Here is a 24,145-nt window from a genome sequence, read left to right as displayed (position 1 = left end):
ATCCCTTCTGCTTAGTTAGTTGCTCTGTCCTCAGTGCCTTCTTTATCACTTCTTGTGTTGTGGTATTATCTTTATGTTCGTCTCTTTCATTATAATAAATTCCTTGAGAGAAGGGCTTGCATCTGATTCACCTTTGTGTGATTGGTTCCCGGCATGCTGCATGGCTCCATGAGTGTTTACTGATGGGCTAAGCCAGCGCTCTGCTGGTCATCAGGCCAAGACCCAGGTAGAGGGTCTAGGCTGGGGTATAGTGCCCGCTGTTCTCCTGTCAGCCTCCTGCTTATTTGCTTTTAGGTTTTGCGGCCTTTTTTGCTGCGCCGAGTTAAGGTGGATGTTGAGAAGCAGATGCCCAAAAAATATGAGCATGTTATCCGCTGCCGGCTCTCCAAGCGCCAGCGCTGTCTCTATGATGACTTCATGGCACAGACCACGTAAGGGAGGACCGAGGGTGGGCCTGGGACCCTACGGTGGAGCGGAGGTGACTATCAAGATGTCCCATTTATTTCTCCTTTCTCCCAGAACGAAGGAGACACTAGCCACGGGCCATTTCATGAGCGTCATCAACATTTTGATGCAGTTGCGAAAAGTCTGCAATCATCCAAACCTGTTTGACCCTCGACCCGTTACCTCCCCCTTCATCACTCCAGGCATCTGTTTCAGCACCGCCTCTCTGGTGCTAAGGGCCACTGATGTCCACCCTCTCCAGGTAAGCAGTTGCCTCCAAGGTTATTGGCCCTACCCACCCCTGCACCTCTTTTCTTTATGCTGGAGTCTGACCTTTTGCATACTTACTTGCCCTGTCACCTCAGCATTATTCCAGTTTCATCGTTTTCTAACTGTGTCACTTTGGGCAAGCTAATTATTAACCTTTAACCCTAAATTTGCTTGCCCTTCAAAACTGGGGTTATAAGGCCTATTCTGCAGTATGTTTGTGAGAATTGTGTTAATATTTTTAGAATTGCCTGGCATATTAATAATGCTTAAATATTTTAACTGTTTCTAAGCATATGGTACAGTGGCACTAAGTACATTCACATAGTTGTACAGCCATCACTATCATCCATCTTCAGAAATTTTTTCATCTTTCTAAACTGAAACTCCATACCCATTAAATAATAACTCCCCATTCTCCCTCTGTTCCCAGCACCTGGCAGCCACCATTCTACTTTCTGTTTCTATAAACTTACTATTCTAGGTACTTCATGTATGTGTGATCATACAGTATTTGTCCTTTTGTGACTGGCATATTTACTTAGTAGAATGTCTTCAAGCATGTGTAAGGATTTCCTTGGTTGGGTAATATTCTATTGTACATGTTCTTGTGTATGTGTATACATGTATGTGGGTATGCACATGTATACATTTACATACATAGAGACAAATACCATGTTTATCTGTTCATCAGTGGACACTGCGGTTGTTTCCACCTTTTGGTTACTGTGAATAATGCTGCTGTGAGCATAGGTGTACAAATGTGTGTTTAAGTCCCTACTTTCAATTCTTCTGGGTATATATACACAGAAATGGAATTGCTGCATCATATGATTATTCTATTTTTAATTTTTTGAGCAACAGCTATACTGATTTCCGTAGCAGCTGCACTATTTTACATTCCTACCAGCATTTTGCAAAGGTTCTGAGTTCTCCACATCATTGCCAACACCTGTTTTCTGTTTTTTTGATAACGGCTGTCTGAGTAGGTGAGGTGGTATCTCATTGTGATTTTGATTTCCCTAATGATTAGTTATGTTGAACATCTTTTCACGTGCTTATTGTATATTTTCTCTGGAGAAATGTCTGTTTGAGACCTTTGCCAATTTTTATTTTTATTTTTGGCCACGCTGTGGGGCCTGTGGGATCTTAATTCCCCGAGCAGGGCTTGAACCTGGTCCTTCAGCAGTGAAAGTGCAGAGTCCTACCCACTGGACCGCCAGGAAATTCCCGCCAGTTTTTAAATTGGATTGTTTGTTTTTTTTGTTGAGTTGTAGTAGGACTTTGTGTGTTCTGGATGTTAGCCTCTTACCAGATACATGATTTGCAAATAATTTTGGTCCTAATCTGTGGGTTGCCTTTTCACTTTATTAATAGTGTCTTTTGATGCAGTCTAATTTATCAGTTTTTTTCTTTTGTTGTCTGTGCTTTTGGTGTGATATCCAAGAAATCATTGCCAAATTGGCTCCTTTGACACTATGCTCTTGTGTTCCTTCTTATGTCAGCGGATAGACATAGGTCGATTTGATCTCATTGGCCTGGAGGGTCGTGTCTCTAGATATGAGGCCGACACATTTCTACCCCAGCACCGCCTTTCCCGCCGGGTTCTGCTAGAGGTGGCTACTGCTCCGGACCCCCCACCCCGGCCCAAGCCAGTCAAGATGAAGGTCAACAGGTACCAGGGCCGAGGAATAAGGAAGTGGGTTCCTAGAAAAAAGTGGCTGCAGCTGCCTGGGGGGAATTGGGGTGGAAAGGTAAGAGTTGGAGGCTAGGCTGGAATGTTCATATAGATGGATGAAAAATACTTGGAGGAATCGGGGGATAGAATAACCAGAAGATGGTTTTGGGAGAGGCCCTTGTGTTCGTCACTGATTTTTTTTTTCTCCCTCCTCTCTCTGCTTCGTGCTTTTTCTTTTTTCGCTTTGTGCTTTTTGGTTATCGGATTTCTTTCCCGCTTTCTCCATTGGGTCTTACCTTTCTCTCCTTTGCTTTTATAATCTGTCTGTTTTTCTGCCTCATCTTCCTTATTAATTTCTTTTCCTATTCTTCACTCTCCCTCCTTCCCTACCCATCTCCTTGTTTTTTCCTCGTAGGATGCTGCAGCCAATGCCCAAGCAAGAAGGCCGGACAGTGGTGGTGGTGAACAGTCCACGGACTCCCCTGGGCCCTGTCCCAGTCCGACCCCCTCCAGGCCCTGAGCTCTCAGCCCAGCCCACGCCTGGCCCAACCCCCCCAGTGCTGCCAGCACCACTGATGGTGTCGGCCTCGCCTTCTGGGCCCCCACTCATTCCGGCATCCCGGCCTCCTGGCCCTGTTCTTTTGCCCCCACTGCAGCCAAACGGTGGGCCTCTTCCCCAGGGTGAGTTCCAAGGGAGCCAGGATGCTGGGGGATACTTCAGGCAGATTGTTCAGATTGGGGGAGAAGTAATGAAATTAGTGTTTGAGGAGCTGGGTTGGAGACAGGGGTGTGGTGTTTGATGGGCTACAAGGGATTATGTATGGAGGTTTCTAGGACCAGGCTGAGGCTTTAGTCAAGGTATATCTGACAGGTGTTTGCTTTGTGTTTACAGTGATGCCATCCCCTCTGGGGGTCTTGAGTGGGACCTCACGGCCTCCCACGCCAACCCTATCCTTGAAGCCAGCCCCACCTGCTCCTGTTCGCCTGAGCCCTGCCCCGCCCCCAGGCTCCTCCAGTCTGTTGAAGCCCCTTACCGTGCCACCGGGCTATACCTTCCCTTCTGCTGCTGTCACCACCACCTGTACCACCACAGCCACGGCTCCCACCACGGCAGTGCCAGCTCCTACTCCTGCTCCACAGCGCCTCATCCTGTCTCCCGATATGCAAGCTCGCCTGCCCTGTAAGTTCCCAGGGCTCTGTGAGGGTGAAGGACTTGAGATGGGAGGAAAGCCTACATGCCATGGAGCTGGAGAGGAAAAGCTCAGGACCATGAGTGTATCATGGTGGCTAACATATATTAGGTATTTTGCCAGGCATTGGTAATTCATAATCAAGTAAGAGCCCTCAAGTAGTTCACAGTCTCTAGTTGGGGAGATGATCCATAGATGAATAAATAGTGGTAAGCCTAGCAGTAGAAAATTATTTGGGGTAAAAGGGCAGTGTAGAGGAGGCAGGTGGTGATTAGCTCAGTATGGTGGAAAGCTGTTAGAGGATGTAAAGGAGATTGCAAAGCAAACAGGTGGGATTGGAAGGAGTAGCATGTCAAAAGCTCAAAGGCTGTAGGTGGAGGCTAAGCTTATTGGAACATGGTAAGTTGAGGGGGAGGGTTGGAGAAACTGGAGACTTGTGCCTCATGAAGGTCTGTGAAGTGAGTTTGAGCAGAGTGAGCCCCTTGTACATTAAGCCTCTTCTTTATTCATAGCAGGTGAAGTGGTCAGCATCGGGCAGTTAGCCTCACTGGCACAGCGGCCAGTGGCTAGTACAGGGGGAAGCAAACCTCTCACCTTCCAAATCCAGGGCAACAAGCTGACTTTGACTGGTGCGCAGGTGCGCCAGCTTGCTGTGGGGCAGCCCCGCCCGCTGCAAAGTAGGTAAAACCCACCCCCTGTCCTGCCTTTTTCCTCCTCCTCTTTGTCCCTTTGTTTTTGTGGCTCTTTTCAGATGTCAGCCTTTATGTTTCTTTCCTTACCTTTTGGTGGGTGGGGCCAAGGGGAATGGTTGGAGGGGGTCTTTTGATCAAGATAGGTATGAGTTTATTCTGGAGAAGTTATTCCCTCTTCGTTCTTTCTCTCTTCTCTTGCCTCTGCCCTCCTCCGGCTGATAGCTGCTTCTTTCTTTCTTTCTCTCTTCCCTTAACCCAGGGAATGTGGTGCACCTGGTGTCAGCAGGGGGGCAGCACCACCTCATCAGCCAGCCTGCCCATGTGGCCCTCATCCAGGCCGTGGCCCCGACCCCTGGCCCTACCCCTGTCTCTGTGCTGCCTTCTTCGACCCCCAGCACCACCCCTGCCCCCACTGGCCTCAGCCTTCCGCTTGCTGCTAACCAGGGTGAGGCTTCTGGCCTTCCTACTTACTTAGCCCTGCTGGCCTTGGTCCTTCCAGGCATGCCCTGGGCTACTGTCTGTCTAGCCTTCCCTCAGTGTTGTTTTCCTTTGCCAGTATCTCTGATATCTGTCTGCTACCCTCTCCTGCCCTTGGACTTCTTCCATCCTTTGGGTCTCTTGTTTCTTTTCTACCTTCCCCTCAATCTAGCTTCCTCTTGCAGTGCCACCAACCATGGTGAATAATACAGGCGTGGTGAAGATTGTAGTGAGACAGGCCCCTCGGGATGGACTGACTCCTGTTCCTCCGTTGGCCCCAGCACCCCGGCCTCCGAGCTCTGGGCTTCCAGCTGTGTTGACTCCACGCCCCACATTAACCCCTGGCCGGCTACCCACACCTGCTCTGGGTACTGCCCGGGCTCCCATAGCCACATCCACTCTGGTGAGGCCACTTCTCAAGCTGGTCCACAGTCCTACGCCTGAAGTCAGTGGTGAGTTCAGGTGGCTGAGGCCACAAATTTTTGTCAGGAATGGAGATAGGGTGGCCCAGAGGGTTTCTAAGTCACAATAGATCCTTTCGTTATCAGTATACTGATTTGCATTAGCCCCCAAAATGGTCTGCTGAGCCCTTGCCTAATTCCAAGATACATAAGTTGGAACTTTGGAGGGAAAGGAAATGTTGAATTGTTAGATTCCTTGAATCTTTGATCTCATGGTGTGGGAGTGAAGGTCTTCTGGGAAACAGGTGAAGCTTGGGGGTAAGGGAAGGGGTGGGACAGGGTAATAGAAGGAGCAAGAAAAGAATTTGGGGGCTAACTTATCCTCTGTCTCCACAGCTTCAGCACCCGGAGCTGCTCCCTTGACCATCTCTTCTCCTCTCCCCGTGCCATCCTCACTGCCTGGGCCAGCCTCTTCTCCAATGCCAGTTCCCAACTCCTCTCCCCTTGCTAGTCCTGTGTCTTCTACAGTCCCAGTTCCAGTATCATCTTCACTCCCCATCTCTGTCTGCACAACGCTTCCATCCCCAGCCTCAGCTCCACTCACCATCCCCATCTCAGCCCCCTTGCCTGTTTCGGCTTCAGGCCCAGCTCTGTTGACTAATGTGACTCCAACACTGGCAGCGGCTCCTGGACCTCCCTCTTTGGCACCAGTTGGGACTTCTCCATCAGCGTCAGCCTTGACTCTAGGTTTGGCCACAACTCCATCCCTGTCCCCATCTCAGGCACCTGGTCACCCTCTGTTGTTGGCTCCAGCCTCTTCACATGTTCCAGGGTTGAACTCAGCCGTGGCCCCAGCATGTTCACCTGTCCTGGTGCCAGCTTCTGCTCTGGCCAGTCCTTTTCCGGCAGCATCAAATCAAGCTCCAGCTCAGGCTTCCCTTTTGGCTCCAGCACCTACTGCATCTCAGGCTCTAGCCACCTCTCTGGCTCCCATGGTGGCTCCACAGACAGCAATCCTGGCTCCTTCTCCAGCTCCTTCTCTGGCTCCTCTTCCAGTCCTGGCTCCATCACTAGGTCCTACTCCTGTACTGGCTCCATCGCAGACTTCGGTTCCACTTCTGGCTTCATCATCTACTCCAGGAACTCCTTTAGCCTCAGCTTCCTCACTGGTGCCAGCCCCAGCTCCTGTGTTGGTTCCATCATCAGCTCAAACTATGGTACCAGCCCCGGTTCCGTCACCTCTCCCGAGTCCGGCTTCTACGCAGACACTGGCTTTACCCCCAGCTTTAGCATCCACTCTTGGCGGATCGTCTCCATCTCAGACACTCTCTTTGGGAACTGGGAACCCCCAAGGTTCTTTTCCAGCTCAGACATTGTCATTGACTCCAGCAGCATCCCTAGTACCAGCTCCAGCCCAGACACTGTCTTTGGCACCGGGACCACCACTGTGTCCATCTCAGACGCTGTCTTTGGCTCCAGCACCCCCTCTGGCTCCAGTTTCTCCAATGGGCCCGGCCCCAGCTCACACACTGACTTTGGCTACGGTGTCGTCATCTGCTTCACTCCTGGCCCCAGCTTCAGTGCAAACACTGACCTTGAGCCCTGCCCCAGTGCCGGTGCCCACCTTGGGCCCAGCGGCAGCTCAGACTCTGGCACTGGCCCCAGCCTCAACACAGGCCCCAGCTTCCCAGGCATCTTCCCTCGTGGTTTCGGCAACCGGTGCCGCTCCCTTGCCTGTCACCATGGTATCCCGGCTGCCTGTTTCCAAGGATGAGCCTGAGACACTGACATTACGCTCTGGTCCCCCCAGCCCTCCCTCCACTGCTACCTCGTTCAGTGGTCCCCGACCTCGACGCCAGCCCCCACCACCACCTCGTTCCCCTTTCTATCTGGTAAGTTTTACTGCCTCAAAGGAGAGGGAACAGGAAATTGAATTTCTTTGGAGTGTTGCTACAGAGTGGATGGAACAAAATAATGTCACCTTTATCTTGGTAAATTACGAAGCCTAGTTTTGTGGACCTAATACTTGAATGTCACTGGACAAAGCCCTTCCCTGGGCCTTTACTCTTATTTGTAAAATGGGAAGAATAATCCATGTCCTACTTTTCACAGAGGAAGTAATTGAGGACATAATGTGCTTTTAAAACTATTAATCACTGATGTGTTCAAGGCTTTCTTGTTACATTTGGTCTCTTTGGTTCTTGCTTACTCTTTTGAGTTAGTGTTGGCATCTAATTGCCCCATTTTACAGATGAAACTAGCCTACTAAATGATGTTTTAAAATTTATACAACTTGTGAGAACACAGATGTGCTGGCTCCATTGCTTTCTCTTCTTCCCCACAAGAGGCAGTCCTCAGAGACAGGAGGATTTTTCTCAGTTGCTAAAACTGTCACCATTAAGTATTTGAACTTCTAGGGGAGAAAGGACACCACGGAATACAGTTCCCTAAAGATCATGAGCGTTTGACTTTGACGGTCATTTGCTGTAGTTTTTTACCTCCATGGTGATTAAGTGGGAAATAAAAAGAACTCTGTCCCTTCATGAGCTTTCTGGTAGCCATTTTTTTCTATCATATATATAGTTGTATATATATTTGGTTAAATAAAAGTTGCAACTCAGAGTAAGTAACCCAGGACCCAATAATGAGAAAGATCTAGTGCGTCCTTCCAGGCCCTTTTGTCTTTTTCTCACTCTGATAATAGAGCTGCTTATTCTCGGCCCCAGTCCCCCACCCTCCCATCTTTGCCACTTGCTTCCACCTTTGGTCTTTCTCTAATGCTGCCAGGTTGGTCTGGCTTTTTGGAAGTAGAGAGAGGAGAGCCTAGATCCTAGCCCAAGGGTGCAACCCCATGGTCTGTGTTAAATTTTCATTGCTCTGCAAGTAGGTAGCAGCTTCTTGATACTTTTTCTTTAAACAGTTTGAGATATAAATCACATACCATACAGTTCACCTATTTAAACCATACAGTTCATTGGCTTTTAGTATATTCACAGAGTTATGCAACCATGACAACAATCAACTTTAGAACATTTTCATTGCCCTAAAAAAAAAGAAACCCCACACCCTTAACCATCATCCCTGACCTTTCCATCCCTCCTAGCTCTAAGTAACTTGTATCTGTAGATTTACTTATGGAGTCATATACGGTTTTTTGTGACTGGCTTCTTTTACTTAATATTTTTGAGGTTCATCCATGTTATGCTATAACTGACATATATATATGTATATATATCAGTACTTCATTTTTTAAAAATTGTTGAATAATATGCCATTGTATGAATATACCACATTTTATATATCTATTCATCAGTTGATTGGGGGACATTTGGTTTGTTTCTTCTTTTTGGCTGTTATGAATAATGCTGCTGTGAACATTCATGTATAAGATTTTCATATGTATCTTTTCATATATGTTCGGTTATATTGGATGTAAATTTAGGAGTGGAATTAACTGGGTTATGGTAACTATGTTTGTTCGAGGAACTGACAAACTGTTTTCCAAAGTGGCTGTACCATTTTACATTCCCACCAGCGCTTGTGAGGGTTCCAGGTTGTCTACATCTTTGCCAAAAACTTGTTATTATTTGTCTTTTTTGATTATAGCCATCCTAGTGGGTTTGAAGTGGTATCCTGTGGTTTTTAAATATTTATTTATTTGGTTGCGCCGGGCCTTAGTTGCAGCGGGGGGCTCCTTAGTTGCAGCTCCAGGGCACTGCAGTTGCAGCTCGCCAGCTCCTTAGTTGTGGCATGCGAACGCTTAGTTGAGGTATGCATGTGGGATCTAGTTCCCTGACCAGGGATCGAACCCGGGCCTCCTGTATTGGGAGCACAGAGTAGAGTCTTATCCACTGCACCACCAGGGAAGTCCCTTTTGTGGTTTTGATTTGCATTTTTCTGATGGCTAATGATGTTGAGCATCTTTTCAGTGGTTGTTAGCCATTTGTATATCTTCTTTGAAGAAATGTCTATTCAGATCCTTTCCCTTTTTTAATTGGGTTATTTTATTCTTTTCCTTTTTGTTATTGAGTTGTAAGAGTTCTTTATTCTTGATACAAGTCCTTTTTCAGGTAGATGATTTGCAAATATTGTCTCCTTTGCTGCTACTTAATGAGAGCTGGCCTTAATGATTTTTCCCTCTGCTAGGATGCTTTCCTTCCTCACTTATTAGACCACCAGGAGCCAAGAGGTCAAGCTTAAGGTAGCAGTCAGGAAGGGAGATTTGGGACACTGCTTTTTTTCAGGACCATCTTGTAGGGTCCAGTCTCCTTCATTATTTGTTCATTCTAATAACATATTTATTGAAAGCCTACTTTGTGCCAGATACTGAGTTGGATACTGGATGATTACAGTGAGGGGCTTACAGTTTAGTGGGTAGAAGATGTTAATCAAAGAATCCTATACATGTAAAACTACAAGTGTGATAAGTGCTACAAAAGAGTTAGGTGGTTTTATAGCCTGTGAAACTGGAAGCACAAAGATGGGAAAGGATTGGGTCAAAGTCATACAGGTATCCTGTCAGCCAGGGCACTCCCCTTTTCTCTCTCGGGGTTACCTAGATGTCTGGTTAGCTGTTCCCATCCCACCCCGTTCCAGTCTGACCTTGGACAAAAACCTGCCATGGATTTGATTAGCCTCTCTGTATCCTGGTCAGTGATTTGAGGAGGGATTTTAATAATTGTTTTGGATCTACTGCAAGAAGATAAATTAACTTGGATATTCTGGATTTAAGTGTTACATGGGAAAACTCACGCAAATCATCCATTCTATAAGTTTGTCAAACATACGGATCTTAATTTTGAATATTCAGGCACCTGCTTTGGTAGCATACAGGGAAGATCAGTTTTCTTTTGTGGAGAAGTTATTTCATTTAACATTGGGAAAAGAATAACTCCCATTATTGACAATTTGGAAGAACCAAAATAGTGTATTGTTGAATCTTATGGTTTCCACAGATTATGTTTAATTCTGGGAGGAACTGCCAGATTTTCTATAAGGACGCTGATCACTTTTTCTGTGTTTTTCTCCTCTTATCCTCAGGACTCTCTGGAGGAAAAGCGGAAGCAGCAGCGGTCTGAACGCCTGGAACGGATTTTCCAACTTAGTGAGGCTCATGGGGCCCTGGCACCCGTGTATGGGACTGAAGTCTTGGATTTCTGTACCCTGCCCCAACCTGTTGCCAGCCCCATCGGCCCTCGTTCTCCTGGCCCCAGCCACCCCACCTTTTGGACTTATACCGAGGCTGCCCGCCAGGCTGTACTGTTTCCCCAGCAACGACTAGACCAGCTGTCAGAAATCATTGAGAGGTTGGCAGGGCTAAGTGCTAATGGGAAGTGGGTCTTGGGGCCTCTGAGTGGATATAGTGGTTAGGGCTGGTAAAGGTGCTAACTTCTGGGGCCATTCAGAGTTCCATATTTTATACTGCTTGCCTTCTTTTTACAGGTTCATCTTTGTCATGCCTCCTGTGGAGGCACCTCCCCCTTCCTTGCACGCCTGCCACCCACCTCCTTGGCTGGCCCCTCGTCAGGCAGCCTTCCAGGAGCAATTGGCTCGTGAGCTCTGGCCCCGGGCTCGTCCTTTGCACCGTATTGTGTGTAACATGCGTACCCAGTTTCCTGACCTGAGGCTTATCCAGTATGATTGCGGTGAGTTCTTCGGCCAGTGAGGGTCTCTTGACCTCTTTTCTTGTCTTAGCCTGAAGACTGTTACATCAAAGGGATGCTGTACATAAGGTCTCTGTGGATTTCATTAAACATCAGATAGTCTTTTAGGTTATGCTTCTGGGTGAGATGAAGAAATGTAGGCCTCATGATAGATTCTTGGCATTCATGAATTTGACTTTGATGAAAGTTGAAAATGTTTGCTAACTCATTTATTCAGTGATTATTTTGTGAACATGTTACATCATTTGGGATACAATGGCAAATGACATAGCACAGCGTGGAGTTTTCAGATTTATGGGGAAAGGTGTGTGGTGGTATAAGACTGCACAGTAAATAGTAGATTTTGGGGAATTCCCTGGTGGTCCAGTGGTAGGACTCCACGCTTTCACTGCTGAGGGCACAGGTTCCATCCCTGGTTGGGGAATTAAGATCTCGTAAGCCAGGTGGCCAAAAAAAAAAAAAGTAAATAGTAGATTTTGTTTTGGGGAAAGATTTGAACAAGGATGCTTGCCTTTTGAATAGAATCTTATTGGTTAGAAGAAATTTGGCTGCAGGTAACAGAAAACCAACCAACGGTGACTTAAACCACAAGATCATTTATTGTTTACTAAATGAGAAATGCCGAGAATGGTGGTATATGGCTGGTTCAGCAGCTTAGTGGTATCTTCATGGACCCGGGACTTTACCAACTATCCTTAGCTTTTATCTTTTTATTCTCATGGTTATTTCTTCATGGTCTTAAGATGGCTGCTATAACTCCAGGGAGCACACCAGTGCTCCAGGCAGGAAGCAAGGGGTTGAAATAAAACACTCGCAAGTCTTTCATTTTTTTCTGGGAAAGAAAGCCCTCCCAGTTGACTTTGATTCAAAATTCATTGGCTCAGATTGGGCCATATGCCCATCCTTAGAGTAATCACTGACAAAGGGAAAAAGGAACTGTGGCTTATTTAGAACAATAATGATTCATTTTCTGGGGTTGGTTTGGCGTGCGCCTTCCGTGGGTATCAAGGGATCTCTGCCAGGTGTCCATAGGATTAATCGGGTTCTGTTAACCGAGAATGGCTGTTGGACAGTAGCGAATAGTTTCTGCCACAACTGTGCACAGGTATTTCTATAGTAATATGTTTGTAGATTTCTATAGTAATATGTTTGCAGATTTCTTAAATGTCTTAGAACATAAGAAAGTCAGCAGAATTTTTATTAATATGTATTCAATAAATATTTTAGTAAAAAGATAATTTTATAACATTTGAAACCATTCAGAATAGGTGAATTGAAAGTCTTTGTTAAAAGTGTTCAAACTGATTGAATCACTATTTTCGTGTTTGATGGGAGGTTAAACTAGATAACCTCATAAGATCCTGCCTCTCTGGTTCTTATCTCAGTGACCTTCCATCCAAGTGAGCTATGACATCAGTGGATTTGTTGATGTTTATCTTGTGAATGGCTTGTGCTGCAGCTGGTATAACTCAGTGTAGTACTTGAAGGTCTTTTCTTGCTCATACACCATTGAGGATTTCTTTTTTCCCCCTGAGGGTCTGTATTACCCTGCCCCTAGTTAGACTGAAAGAAGTCAGATCCAAGACAGGAGCAGACTGAAGAGGAAGAACCCTTAAGAGAAGAAAATATATAAAGTTAAATATTTTTGATTCCCCTGGGTTGATCGAAACCCTGGCGTAAAACTTGATCTTTCAACTACACAGGCTTCCAGTGCTGTGTTTTTCCCACTCCAGTTTATAGCTAGCTCCCTGTACCCCTTCATATCTCTTTAGGAAAGTTGCAAACGTTGGCAGTGCTGTTGCGACAGCTCAAGGCGGAGGGCCACCGGGTGCTCATATTCACCCAGATGACCCGAATGCTGGATGTGTTGGAGCAGTTTCTCACCTACCATGGCCACCTCTACTTGCGTCTGGATGGGTCTACTAGAGTTGAACAGAGACAGGTAACCCAGGCATCTCTGGCCCTTAGAGGCTTGCCTCAGCTCTGTCTCCTTTTTCCAGGGTTCAGAGTCCCAGGAGGGGCCCCCACTAAGCCTTGGTGTGTTTTGGGGGATATGTCTCCCAATACTATCTTTTTTTCCTTTTCCTCTAGGCCTTGATGGAACGATTCAATGCAGACAAACGCATATTCTGCTTCATCCTTTCAACTCGGAGTGGGGGTGTGGGCGTGAACCTGACGGGGGCAGACACTGTTGTTTTTTATGACAGCGACTGGAATCCTACCATGGATGCTCAGGCCCAGGATCGCTGTCACCGAATTGGCCAGACCCGAGATGTCCACATATATAGGTATTGCCTAGTCTCCCCTTACCTTACTTTCCCTTTGCTAATAGGGTTTTACTGATGTATTTGGCTGTTTATACATGTCCTTTATCACCCCCTAGGCTTATCAGTGAACGGACAGTGGAAGAGAACATCCTAAAAAAGGCAAACCAGAAGAGAATGTTGGGAGACATGGCAATTGAGGGAGGCAACTTCACCACAGCCTATTTTAAACAGGTACTAAGATCTTCCAGTCTGTGCAAGAGAGAACTGCTATGCCTGTAGGAGTTAGGAGTTACTACTGCTTATTAAAAAGGATGCTTTGGCCTCCACAGATCTGCCTCTTCAACTAGTGGTGCTTCTGATACTACTAAGAGCTATCAGCTTCATAGCTATAGATCTGGGACCAACATTCCGTTGGCTCTGACACTTTTCATATGTTCTTTCCAAAGCAGACCATCCGAGAGCTGTTTGATATGCCTCTGGAGGAACCATCTGGCTCATCTATACCCTCTGCCCCTGAAGATGAGGAAGAGACTGTGGCCAGCAAGCAGACCCATATCCTGGAGCAGGTGAAAAAAGAGTGGGCAGGGACTTCACTGGCCATCCAGTGGTTAAGACTCTGTGCTTCCACTGCAGGGGGCACGGGTTCGATCCCTGGTCGGGGAACAAAGATCCCGCCGCAGAAAAAGAGTGGGCAGTCCCTAGAGTAGAGCTAATGGTTGTAGTGTGTGTTGTCTCTCAGTCTTTTGAGTTTGTCCAAGGGGAAAGAACTATTTCTGCTGCTTCCCAGATTACAGTTGGCCTTTGATAGTTGTGAGTAGATTGTTTATTGGTTCACATGATTTCATAGATAGAACACAGGATATGGAGTCCACGGTTCTAGGTTTGAGCTCCAACAGTGCTTCTTTTTTTTTTTTTTTTTTTTTTTTTGCGGTACGCGGGCCTGTCACTGTTGTGGCCTCTCCCGTTGCGGAGCACAGGCTCCGGACACGCAGGCTCAGCGGCCATGGCTCACGGGCCCAGCCGCTCCGCGGCACGTGGGATCCTCCCGGACCGGGGCACGAACCCGTGTCCCCTCCATCGGCAGGTGGACTCTCAACCACTGCACCACCAGGGAAGCCCCAACAGTGCTTCTTAATAGTGTTCATTAAGCCACATCCATTTAATCTTCTGAGCCTCACTTCCGACTTTTCTGAAATGCTCAATTAGAAGGAAGTAACTGAAGGTTAAATAGCATAGTGGATGTAAGAAGTGCTTTGTATATGGTGTAAAACTCTCATTTCCCAAACATTAATGCATACTGGAATCACTTGGAAGGCTTTGAAAAAGATTGATTCCTGAGTCCCATCTCACAGTCTACTTAAATCATGATTTTGAGTGGTGAGGTCTGGGCATTTGTATTTTTTCAGAAGTAGACAGATGTTTGGGAACTGTAGATGTGGATTATCATGGAGAAATTTTCCCCTACCAAGTGCCTTCCTCTCATGCTCTAGGCTACTTCCCTCAGTGACTTTGCTGTGATCTCCCTGGATATTCATCTCAGGGGAATGATCATATGTTAACCTGTTGTCATGAGGCATCTCAGCGCAAAAAAGAATTGTGGATTATTTTGTATTCACCACTTCTGGGATTGCTTTTTTAAAGAGATTTGAGGCTTACTTGAATGGAAAGTAAGTGGAACTAGAGGTCTCTAAAACAGTTATTTTGTCCCTGGTGGCTCTCCTGGTTGAATCTGTTCCATTCTTTGTGGACCACTGTGTTGCTTTGGTAATTTTGGGGGCCCAGAAGAGAGTTGAGTTCTGATGTAAATCTGGTTTGGTGTAAACGTGGCCTCAAACATTTGCCAGAATCAAATCACAGGATGTAAAGTTCTTTAATTCTCATGGTTATTCTTCCCCACACCCTCATAGGCATTGTGTCGGGCAGAGGATGAAGAGGATATCCGTGCGGCCACCCAGGCCAAGGCTGAACAGGTGGCTGAGCTTGCAGAATTCAATGAGAATGATGGGTTTCCTGCTGCTGACGGAGAGGAGGCTGGTCGGCCTGGGGCTGAAGATGAGGAGATGTCCCGGGCTGAGCAGGAAATTGCTGCCCTTGTAGAACAGGTCTGTGTTGGATCCACTAGTTCTCAACCTCACCCTCCACAACTCCTTCCTCTGGACTCTGCGACCTTCTTTCTGTCTTCTCTGGTGAAAATAATCAAGGGTGATGGGCCCTGGGCACCGGGTCCCTATGTTCATCATCGCTGCTCTTCCCCACAGCTGACCCCCATTGAGCGCTATGCCATGAAATTCCTGGAAGCCTCACTGGAGGAGGTGAGCCGAGAGGAGCTCAAGCAGGCAGAAGTGAGTATGGGGGTGGGGATAGAAGTGCAAAGTGGCTGCTTTCTACCCACTCCCCATGCCTCTTGCCTCCCTCTGACCACTCATTGGGCTCTGTTTTTGGTAGGAGCAAGTGGAAGCTGCCCGCAAGGACCTGGACCAAGCGAAGGAGGAGGTGTTCCGCCTACCCCAGGAGGAGGAGGAGGGGCCAGGGGCTGGGGATGAGGTTTCCTGTGGGACTGGTGGAGGCAGCCACCGGCGCAGTAAGAAGGCCAAGGCCCCCGAAAGGCCAGGGACTCGCGTCAGTGAGCGTCTTCGTGGAGCCCGGGCTGAAACTCAAGGGGCAAACCACACTCCTGTCACATCCACGCATCACCCCCGCAGCACCTCCACACCCCCCCGCTGCAGCCCTGCCAGGGACCGAGTTCCCCGGCCAGCGCCTAGGCCTCGACCCACTCCAGCTTCAGCTCCTGCTGCAATTCCTGCCCCAGTCCCTGCCCCAATTTCTGCCCCAATCCCCATTTCAGCCCCAAATCCAATAACCATGCTTCCTGTCCATATCTTGCCTTCTCCCCCTCTTCCTTCTGCACAGATTCCTCCTTCTTGTTCTTCTGCCTGTACCCCTCCTCCTGCCTGTACCCCTCCACCAGCTCATACCCCACCTCCAGCCCAAACTTCTCTCTTAACTCCTTCCTCCCCTCTCTTGCTTGGTCTACCTTCTGTGCCCATTTCCCCACCAGTCACCAACCTCCCCTTGGGCATGGGGCCTGAGGCAGAGCTGTGTGCACAAGCAATGGCATCTACTGAGTCCCTGGAGCTGGCTGATATGGCCAGTTCCGAGACTTCCCCAATTACTCTTGTGCCCCCTAAGGATCTGTTGCCAGTTGCTGTTGAGATCCTGCCTATGTCAGAGAAGAACCTTTCTCTCACCTCTTCTGCACCTAGCCCAAACCTGGCAGCTGGCAGCGTCCCCAACGGTCAAGAGCAGGAGGTGCCCGAGCCTGCTGAGGCGACCATCCTCTCAGTGCTGCCTGATGGTGAGGAAGTGGCCACGTGTCTGAGTGAGAGCAATAGGCTGGAGCTCCCACCCTCAGCAGCATCTGATGAGCTACTTCAGGAGCCACTGGAGGCTGACAAGAACTCAGAAGAGCTGGTGGAAGCCCAGACCCCAACGTCTACCCCAGAGAAACCACAGGAACTTGTTTCAGCTGAGGCCGCAGCCCCGTCAACCTCATCCTCGGCCACCTCCACACCTGAGGGTCCTTCACCTGCCCGGCCCCCTCGGCGTCGCACCAGTGCCGATGTAGAAATTAGGGGTCAGGGGGCTGGTCGGCCAGGGCAGCCTCCAGGTCCCAAAGTGCTTCGCAAGCTGCCAGGACGGCTAGTGACTGTGGTAGAGGAAAAGGAACTGGTGAGGCGGCGGCGACAGCAGCGGGGAACTGCCAGCACCCTAGTGCCTGGGGTCTCTGAGACTGGTGCCAGCCCGGGAAGCCCATCTACCCGCAGCATGTCGGGGCCAGAATCCTCACCTCCCACCAGTGGTCCCTGTGAAGCTGCTCCCCCATCCACACTGCCCACCCCAACCCAGCAGCCCTTCATAGCTCGCCGTCACATTGAGCTGGGGCTGACTGGTGGGGGCAGCCCAGAAAATGGAGAAGGGGCACTACTTGCCATCACCCCTCCTGCTGTGAAACGTCGCAGGGGGAGGCCCCCCAAGAAGAACAGGTCTCCAGCAGATGCTGGGCGAGGGGTGGATGAGGCACCTTCATCCACCTCTAAGGGAAAAACCAGTGGGGCTGACTCAGTCCCTGGGGCTGAGACCCTTATTGTTGCGGAGCCTGTCCTGGCACCCCAGCTTATTCCTGGGCCCCAGCCTCTTGGACCCCAGCCAGTTCATAGACCCGAGCCTGTCATCCTATCACCTGTGGAGAAAAGAAGGCGTGGGCGGCCCCCTAAGGCCCGAGATTTGCCCATTCCTGGGACCATTTCCTCTCCAGGGGATGGCAGCTTAGAGAGCCGGACACAGCCACTCCCGATACCGCCACCCCTGCCACCGCTCCCACCACTCCTAGCCTGTCCCACTGCTACTGTCGCCAACACTGTCACCACTCTCACCATTTCAACATCCCCACCCAAGCGGAAGCGGGGCCGACCTCCCAAGAATCCACCGTCACCTCGGCCCAGCCAGCTCCCTGTCTTGGACCGCGACAGCTCTCCTGTCCTTGAGAGCTGTGGATTGGGGAAGCAGCGGCAACCCCAGGGCCAGGGGGAGAGTGAGGGTAGTTCATCTGATGAGGATGGAAGCCGCCCCCTCACCCGCCTGGCCCGCTTACGTCTTGAAGCAGAAGGAATGAGGGGACGAAAGAGTGAAGGGTCCATGGTAGTGGCTGTAATTCAGGATGATCTGGATTTAGCGGATAGTGGGCCAGGCGGGTTAGAATTGACACCTCCCGTGGTCTCATTGGCTCCAAAACTGCGTTCGACCCGGCTGCGTCCAGGGTCTCTAGTGCCCCCACTAGAGACTGAGAAGGTGCCTCGCAAACGGGCAGGGGCCCCAGTTGGCTGTGGTCCTGGGCTGGCAAAGCGGAGCCGCCTGCAGCCCCCAAGTCCCCTGGGGCCTGAGGGTTCAGTAGAGGAGTCTGAGGCTGAAGCCTCAGGTGAGGAGGAGGAAGGGGATGGGACCCCACGGCGCCGGCCTGGCCCCCGCCGGCTTGGTGGGGCCACCAACCAAGGGGACCAGCGTATCTTGCGCAGCAGCGCCCCTTCCCACTTGGCTGGCCCTACCATTAGTCACAGAGGCCGTAAAGCCAAGACGTGAGTGGGCTGCCCCCCTTCACCTAGGCTTTCTGCCATGGCCCCTCTCCCTCCATGACCAGGCCTGACTCTGTTAACCACTACTTGAAGTCTTTTGAGGGGGGAATCCTCCAGGGAGACATAGGGGCCTTCTCCCTTCTTTCCACCAAAGTAGGGGGTAGGCAACTGGTTGTCATGGAAACGGGGCTCTTCACATATCCCCTTCCCTTCCACCCCACATGGCTGGGCAGTGTTAAGGGTGGCAAGATAGTCTTTGTCCCCACCCCCTTGTACTTGATTTCCCCAGCTATCTTTCACAGCCCCCCACCCTTAGGGGAAGGGGGAGGGGCTTCTCTACAATGAGTTTTTTTCTTTTTTTCTTTTTTTTTTTTTTTAAGAAGAAAAAAATAATAAACTTAGTTTCTGTATGAGCATCCGCGTAAGGAGGCTTCTGATTTTCTGGTCTGGTGGAGGGTTGGGTGGGAACTTGGGTATCAGTTTTCTCTTCTCTCTTGCTCTTGCTAAGACCCTAGTACCCGATCTCTAACTCAGAATTATGTATCTTTGAGGCAGAAATCTCCACGCAAGAAGAGGGAAGAATGGCAAATCTTATCTGGTAGGGTACCTTTCCCTAAAGTTTCAATTTTAAGTCATTCAGACTCATACTTTTCCTCTCCTCCCTTCTATTCCCTTGGTTGCTGGACTTTCCTTGGGAGCTATCTGATGCCTCAGACTTTTCCCTGCTTTAATCCCTCTTGCTCAGGTGCTTTCACTCCCTTTCCAGAAGGCAGGCATTCTACCTCCAGTTACTCCATCTAGCCAGACTGGTTTGAATCAGCCACACCCCCTTCCGAGCTTCTGGGGCTCTTCGGATGGTGGCTGGCCACTCAACCCCACCCCTGGGCTTGGCTTGGAGCCCTGAGTCAGCTCCATCTCCACCCAAGCCAAATCAAACCTGAGGCAGGAGCCGAAACTCACAGTTCCTCAAGGCCTATAGCCAGGTAAGAGTCCCCATTTGTTTTTACATGTTCTCTGACCTCAATTCCCTGGACCCTCTCCTTGTGTTCTCCCCTGATGACTGTACTGTGTTTATCTCATCTCAGTTCTTTCCTCACATCCATTCTCCTGCAGCTTTGTGGCACATACCATTCTTGGCTCTTGTCTCTTCTTTTTAACCTTTCCTATCCTTTGTTACTTGTGTTCTGAGAACTGCACATGTTTTCATTTTGTCTAGGGTGAAGGGGAATGGTTGGGGATGAAGGTAGAAAGGCAGTTTGATGCCAGGGCTCTGAGGGCTTGGGAAATAGGGAGATGAGAAATGATTAGGGCATCATTATGCAGGTTTCTGTGTGGCTTATGAGGTCATTCGGACTCAGTGTTAATCTGATTGTGTTGTATGACCCGGGTTAAATGGAGAGAGGAGGTGGAAGGGAGTCAGCATAGCAAGGGAGGCTCTGATTTGGGGAGGGTGAGGTGTTTCTGAAGTTGAGTTTCCTCAGCTACAAAGAGAGCTTAGATGGGTACTTTTCCCCTACTTTCCCCCATCCCCAGCACTGTGTTTTCACATGAAATGGCTGATATCCTTAAAGTGGAGTAGAGGACCTAGGATGCCATTCTCTGATTCCTCCTTAATATTTGAGGGCAGCCTCTAAGGAACTTCAGGGCCCTTTGAAATACAGTTTAAAATCACTGAATTGGGTAGTCTCAGACTCCTAGCAGTTTTTGAGATTCTGTGTTTTTCTACTGCCTCTCAGCATGCACCTGTCATTTTGCTTTTCCCACTTGCCAAAACAGTAAGTAAAACAGATAATGCTACATTGACACCAGCTTGCCTTTAAAGACTGGGAACCTTAGGCTGAGGAAAAAGGATTCCAGACACACATTTCCTCTCAGTCTATGAGTCACTAGGGGAATTCCCCAGGTAAGGCAGCATTTCTGAGAGTTCGACTAGGCCATGACATGATCAGAGAGGCGGGTAGAGTCTGAGCAAGACTCTACCAGGGGTTCAGTTGTTGGGCTTACAGGTATCTTGACTATATCGCCTACAGGTGATGGAGGACGAGGAGAAGGCAGTGGAGAGCTTGGTGAGCAACACGGAAGCTGCTCGTTCTCCATCCCCCATTCGCTGCTGCTCGCTCTGCCTCCGCTACTTGGCAGCTACTAGCATTATATGTGGCTGCTCTTGCCTGGGAGTCGTGGCCCTTGTGTTTGCCATCAAGGTGAGGAAAGCAATTCCTATGGAAGCAGGGGTGTGGGTGTAGTAAGGCAATGGTTCTGTATACCCGATCTATCTATATTGATCAAACAGTTAATAAGTACCTGCCAGAGCCTGGCTGTGGGCCTGGTGCCAGAAATAGGAATAAGACATGGTTCCTGCCGTCAAAGGGCCCACAGTCTAGCAAAAGAGATGGCTGTGAAAATGGGTAACTATTAATGGAATACAGCTCATCAGTACTATGATAGAGGAAGCACAGTGTATTCCAGGAGCTATGTATGTGTATATATATGTATGTAAGTACACGTATGTGTATAATAGAGTAGGTGAACAGGAAAGGCATCCTAAGGGAGTAAAAAGAAAGTAATCTTAAAGGATGAGTGAATAAGGGTAAAAGCGCATTCCAGGCGAAGGGAGCACAGGCAGCCTATACAAAGGCAACCTGGACTATTAGTTCAGCGTGAATGAACCAGTAAGGAACAGTGAGAGATGAAGCCAGAGGATCTAGATTCCCAAGAGCCTCCAGTGCTGTGCTTAGGAGTTTCAGCTTTATCTGGGAAGTACTGGGGAGCCTTTCAAGGATTTTTGCAAAGGAGAATGACATGGTCAGATTTGTGTTGTAGTTAAGGTCCACTCTCCAGGCCTATAAAGAGGATGAATGGGAAGGGGCAAGACTCGGGGCAGCCGAGCAGTAACTAGAACAATCTATAGGAGTTCGGAAGAAGCTATGAAGTTTTTGAGAGGGCTTCACCATTTCAAAACATCTAACAGAAACCTCATGTGTACCTTTCGGAATTTCCTCGACCCTAGCTGTATTTTTATCAGAAACTGTTTTCTTATCGTCATAATTTCTGGATTTCATTAGGGCAAAATCATAAAAAGAATCCTTAATGAAAAAGAGGAGGCTCTTTGGGCTAATGAGAACGGAGTGTTGTTTGGTTCGACATGAGTGAAATACTCCAAGATTGGTCACTGTTTCTTGCCAAGAATTCCAAATTCTGAATGAATCTGAAATGAGTAGAAAAGAATGGGGAATAAAATGAAAAGTATTTTTCCATACGTGATCTTCTGAGCAAAACAAAAGCCATCCTGAAAAGGAGGCAGAGCAGAGTGGGTACCTTACTTTGCGGTTGAGACATGAGAGTTAGAAACTGGAAAGGGAGGTGGAGGGTTTGGGTGTGAGATTTTGAGCCAAGACGAGGATGTAGGATTGGAGTGGGGCAGAGGGCATTTTGGGGCAGAAGCAGGGGGAGAACCTAACCAAAAACCTGCCCCCACAGGCGGAAGAGCGGCATAAGGCAGGCCGGTTGGAGGAGGCAGTGCACTGGGGGGCCCGGGCCCGGAGGTTCATCCTGGCCAGCTTTGCCGTCTGGCTTGCTGTCCTTGTTCTGGGCCCGCTGCTTCTATGGCTGCTCTCCTACGCCATCGCCCAGGCTGAGTGACCCTAGCTGGCCTTTGCTGAGAGTCAGCCGAGACATCCTGAATCCTGCAATGCGGCATTGCTAGGGTCTGGTGCCAACAATGGTACTTCCTGGCTGGAAGGATGGTGCCTCTCTCAAAGGGCTTTGGAAGAGAGAGGCAGCAGCTGAGACTGATGAGGGGAGGTCAGCCTGCTCTGTTCTTTCAGTGCCCACCATCCCCTATTCCCCCCAATCTCCTCCATCCTAGGGGCCTCTAGGAGGTGGGATTGAAGCCCAGGCCTGATTTTATTAGTATTTGTTTTGTAATAAAAGTCTTTTTTAGTGGCGAAATGCTCCTGTCTAATTGTTCTTCCCCTGCTTTTCCCTGGGCCCTTAGTGAGAGCCAGACTGGACATCTGACTGATGGGAGAAGCCTGCATCTCCCCTTACCTAGGGGCTTCAAGAGGAGGAAAGGATTTTTTTCCCCCTTTTCCTTCTTCTTCTGGAAGTTTCCCTTCTTGGAAAGACCCAAACTTCTCCCTTACCTATCAACAGAGACCCTTAGGCCACAGAGGAAAAGTCGTAGCAGCAGCTACTAGTTATTGAGTGCTTACTATATTCCAGGCTGTGTGCTAAGCATTTTATATTTCTTAATTTCTTCAGTCCTCAAAATCACTCAATAGTAGGTACTACTGTTTTTATTTTATAGTTGAGGAAACAGGCACAGATTATCCAAGGTCACACAGCTAGTAAGTGGCAGAGCTGGAATTCAACCTAGACAGTTAGTTCCAGAGCTGAGAGAGGAGTGAAAGGATTGGATAATAGCAACCACCACCCTGTATGTAGAAACTTGTATGATTATGATGAATTTTCATATCCTTTATCTTGGGCCTTGTGATAATATTTTAAACATTTTTAAAATTGTGAGGTACACAAAGCAAAATATCCAAAACAGAATAGACAGCTCAATAAGTTAACACAAAGAAAACATCTGAAAAACCACCATTCAGTCAATGTAACCAATTTAACATTGCCAGCACTCCAAAGCCTCCTTTATACCCCTCCCAATCACTACACCTTCGTTTCTTCCCACAGGTAACTTTCTGTTTGTTACCCACAAGTATTCTGACTTCTAACAATGTAGTTTAGTTTTGCCTGCATTTGAACACTATATAAATGGAATCATATGTATTCTTTTTATGTCTTGCTTCTTTTACTTAACATTGCTTGTGAGATTGATCAATATTTGGTGTAGCTGTAGTTTTCATTACTGTATAGTATTCCATTATATGACTATATTACAATTTACCGATTTTCTGTTAGTGGACTTTTGGAATGTTTCCCATTAGGATATTATGAATCATGCTGCTTTGGACATTCTTGTACATGTTCTTTGAAGTACATGTACCCTGGGAATGAAATTTTGGGGTGATTTCACCAGCAGAGAGACCAACAGAGCACCTAAAGGAATTAGAGATGTTGCACAATGAAGATTAAAGGGGAAGGAGGGGCACATGATGGTTGTTTTCAGTGTTCCAGAGTGTTTCAGGAAGGAAAAGTGAAGGGAATCCATTGTTGGTCCAGAGGTTAGAACTACAACAATGGGTAGAAGCCATATAAACAGCAGTGGTTCTGAACCTTGACTTCACAATGGAACCTCCTGGGGAGCCTTAAAAAGTAACTTATGCCTGAGCTTTACCACCCACCCCCCCGAGATTCTGATTTAATTTGTGTGAGGTGCTGCCTGGGCATCAGGATAACTCATTTTAGAAAGATTTTTTACAAAAAATTTTTAAAGCTAGTATTTGATTAATTAGCAGCTTCAGTTTACTAGAATATCCCATTTCCCCAAACTGATTACATGAGGTCTTGCTATTTTTTAACTCCTTATTTTGAAAAAATTTCAAATCTATAGAACAATAACAGTACAATGAACTCATGTGTACTCTTACCTAGATTTATAATGTTTAACTTCACCACATTTGCTTTATATCTTTCTAAATATACGTAATTGTTACTGCTGAATCATTTGAGGGTAAGTTGAAGGCCCTTCATCTCTAAATACCTCATGATCTATATCTCCTAAGAACAAGGATATTCTCTCACATAACTACAGTACAATTATATAATTCAGAGAAGTTAACATCAGTACAATATTATCTTCTAATATATAGTCCATATTCAAACTTGCCAGTTGTCCCAGTAATGTCCTGTATAGCAATTTCTGCTTTAGGGTCCAGTGTGGGAACACTTACTGCATTTAGTTTGTCATATCTCTTTAGCATTCTTCAATTTTTAGTAGGTCCTCATCCTTTCTTTTTTTGTCTTTCATGACATTTT

At 47.9% G+C, this 24,145-nt stretch overlaps 2 protein-coding genes across 7 annotated transcripts in view; both read left to right on the top strand.

Moving 5' to 3' along the window:
* The window catches only part of SRCAP (Snf2 related CREBBP activator protein), a 32,541-nt gene extending 13,917 nt beyond the window's left edge, over positions 1–18,624 (top strand). For 3 of the 6 annotated variants that reach the window (XM_067706116.1, XM_067706115.1, XM_067706117.1), the window contains exons 17-34: positions 295–431; positions 520–706; positions 2,217–2,386; positions 2,805–3,070; positions 3,282–3,569; positions 4,092–4,256; positions 4,531–4,716; positions 4,934–5,200; positions 5,546–7,041; positions 10,190–10,455; positions 10,592–10,794; positions 12,585–12,754; positions 12,904–13,100; positions 13,196–13,310; positions 13,526–13,645; positions 14,987–15,181; positions 15,338–15,421; positions 15,525–18,624. In XM_067706116.1, coding sequence (XP_067562217.1) covers positions 295–431; positions 520–706; positions 2,217–2,386; positions 2,805–3,070; positions 3,282–3,569; positions 4,092–4,256; positions 4,531–4,716; positions 4,934–5,200; positions 5,546–7,041; positions 10,190–10,455; positions 10,592–10,794; positions 12,585–12,754; positions 12,904–13,100; positions 13,196–13,310; positions 13,526–13,645; positions 14,987–15,181; positions 15,338–15,421; positions 15,525–18,215 — 7,203 coding nt within the window. In that variant the 3' untranslated portion in view covers positions 18,216–18,624. The remainder of the gene's footprint in view (positions 1–294; positions 432–519; positions 707–2,216; positions 2,387–2,804; positions 3,071–3,281; positions 3,570–4,091; positions 4,257–4,530; positions 4,717–4,933; positions 5,201–5,545; positions 7,042–10,189; positions 10,456–10,591; positions 10,795–12,584; positions 12,755–12,903; positions 13,101–13,195; positions 13,311–13,525; positions 13,646–14,986; positions 15,182–15,337; positions 15,422–15,524) is intronic. The other 3 variants (XM_067706120.1, XM_067706118.1, XM_067706119.1) reach the window with 3 other exon arrangements.
* A 142-nt stretch (positions 18,625–18,766) lies between these two features.
* Positions 18,767–22,156, top strand: TMEM265 (transmembrane protein 265). The gene is made up of 3 exons (XM_067706135.1): positions 18,767–19,191; positions 20,239–20,409; positions 21,686–22,156. The coding sequence occupies exons 2-3, from the start codon at positions 20,242–20,244 to the stop codon at positions 21,845–21,847; spliced, it is 330 nt and encodes a 109-aa protein (XP_067562236.1). The 5' UTR covers positions 18,767–19,191; positions 20,239–20,241; the 3' UTR covers positions 21,848–22,156.
* Positions 22,157–24,145: the final 1,989 nt, after the last annotated feature.

This window comes from Pseudorca crassidens, chromosome 15 (genome assembly GCF_039906515.1).
Source record: "Pseudorca crassidens isolate mPseCra1 chromosome 15, mPseCra1.hap1, whole genome shotgun sequence".
Lineage (NCBI taxonomy): Eukaryota > Metazoa > Chordata > Mammalia > Artiodactyla > Delphinidae > Pseudorca > Pseudorca crassidens.
Note: the sequence above shows the minus strand (reverse complement) of the source record. Positions and strands in the feature narration are given on the sequence as shown.

Coding starts and splice junctions, on each gene's coding strand:
- TMEM265 (XM_067706135.1), top strand. CDS start 20,242: ATGGAGGACGAGGAGAAGGCAGTGGAGAGCTTGGTGAGCAACACGGAA. Junction 20,410..21,685: donor CCCTTGTGTTTGCCATCAAG/GTGAGGAAAGCA, acceptor CTGCCCCCACAG/GCGGAAGAGCGGCATAAGGC.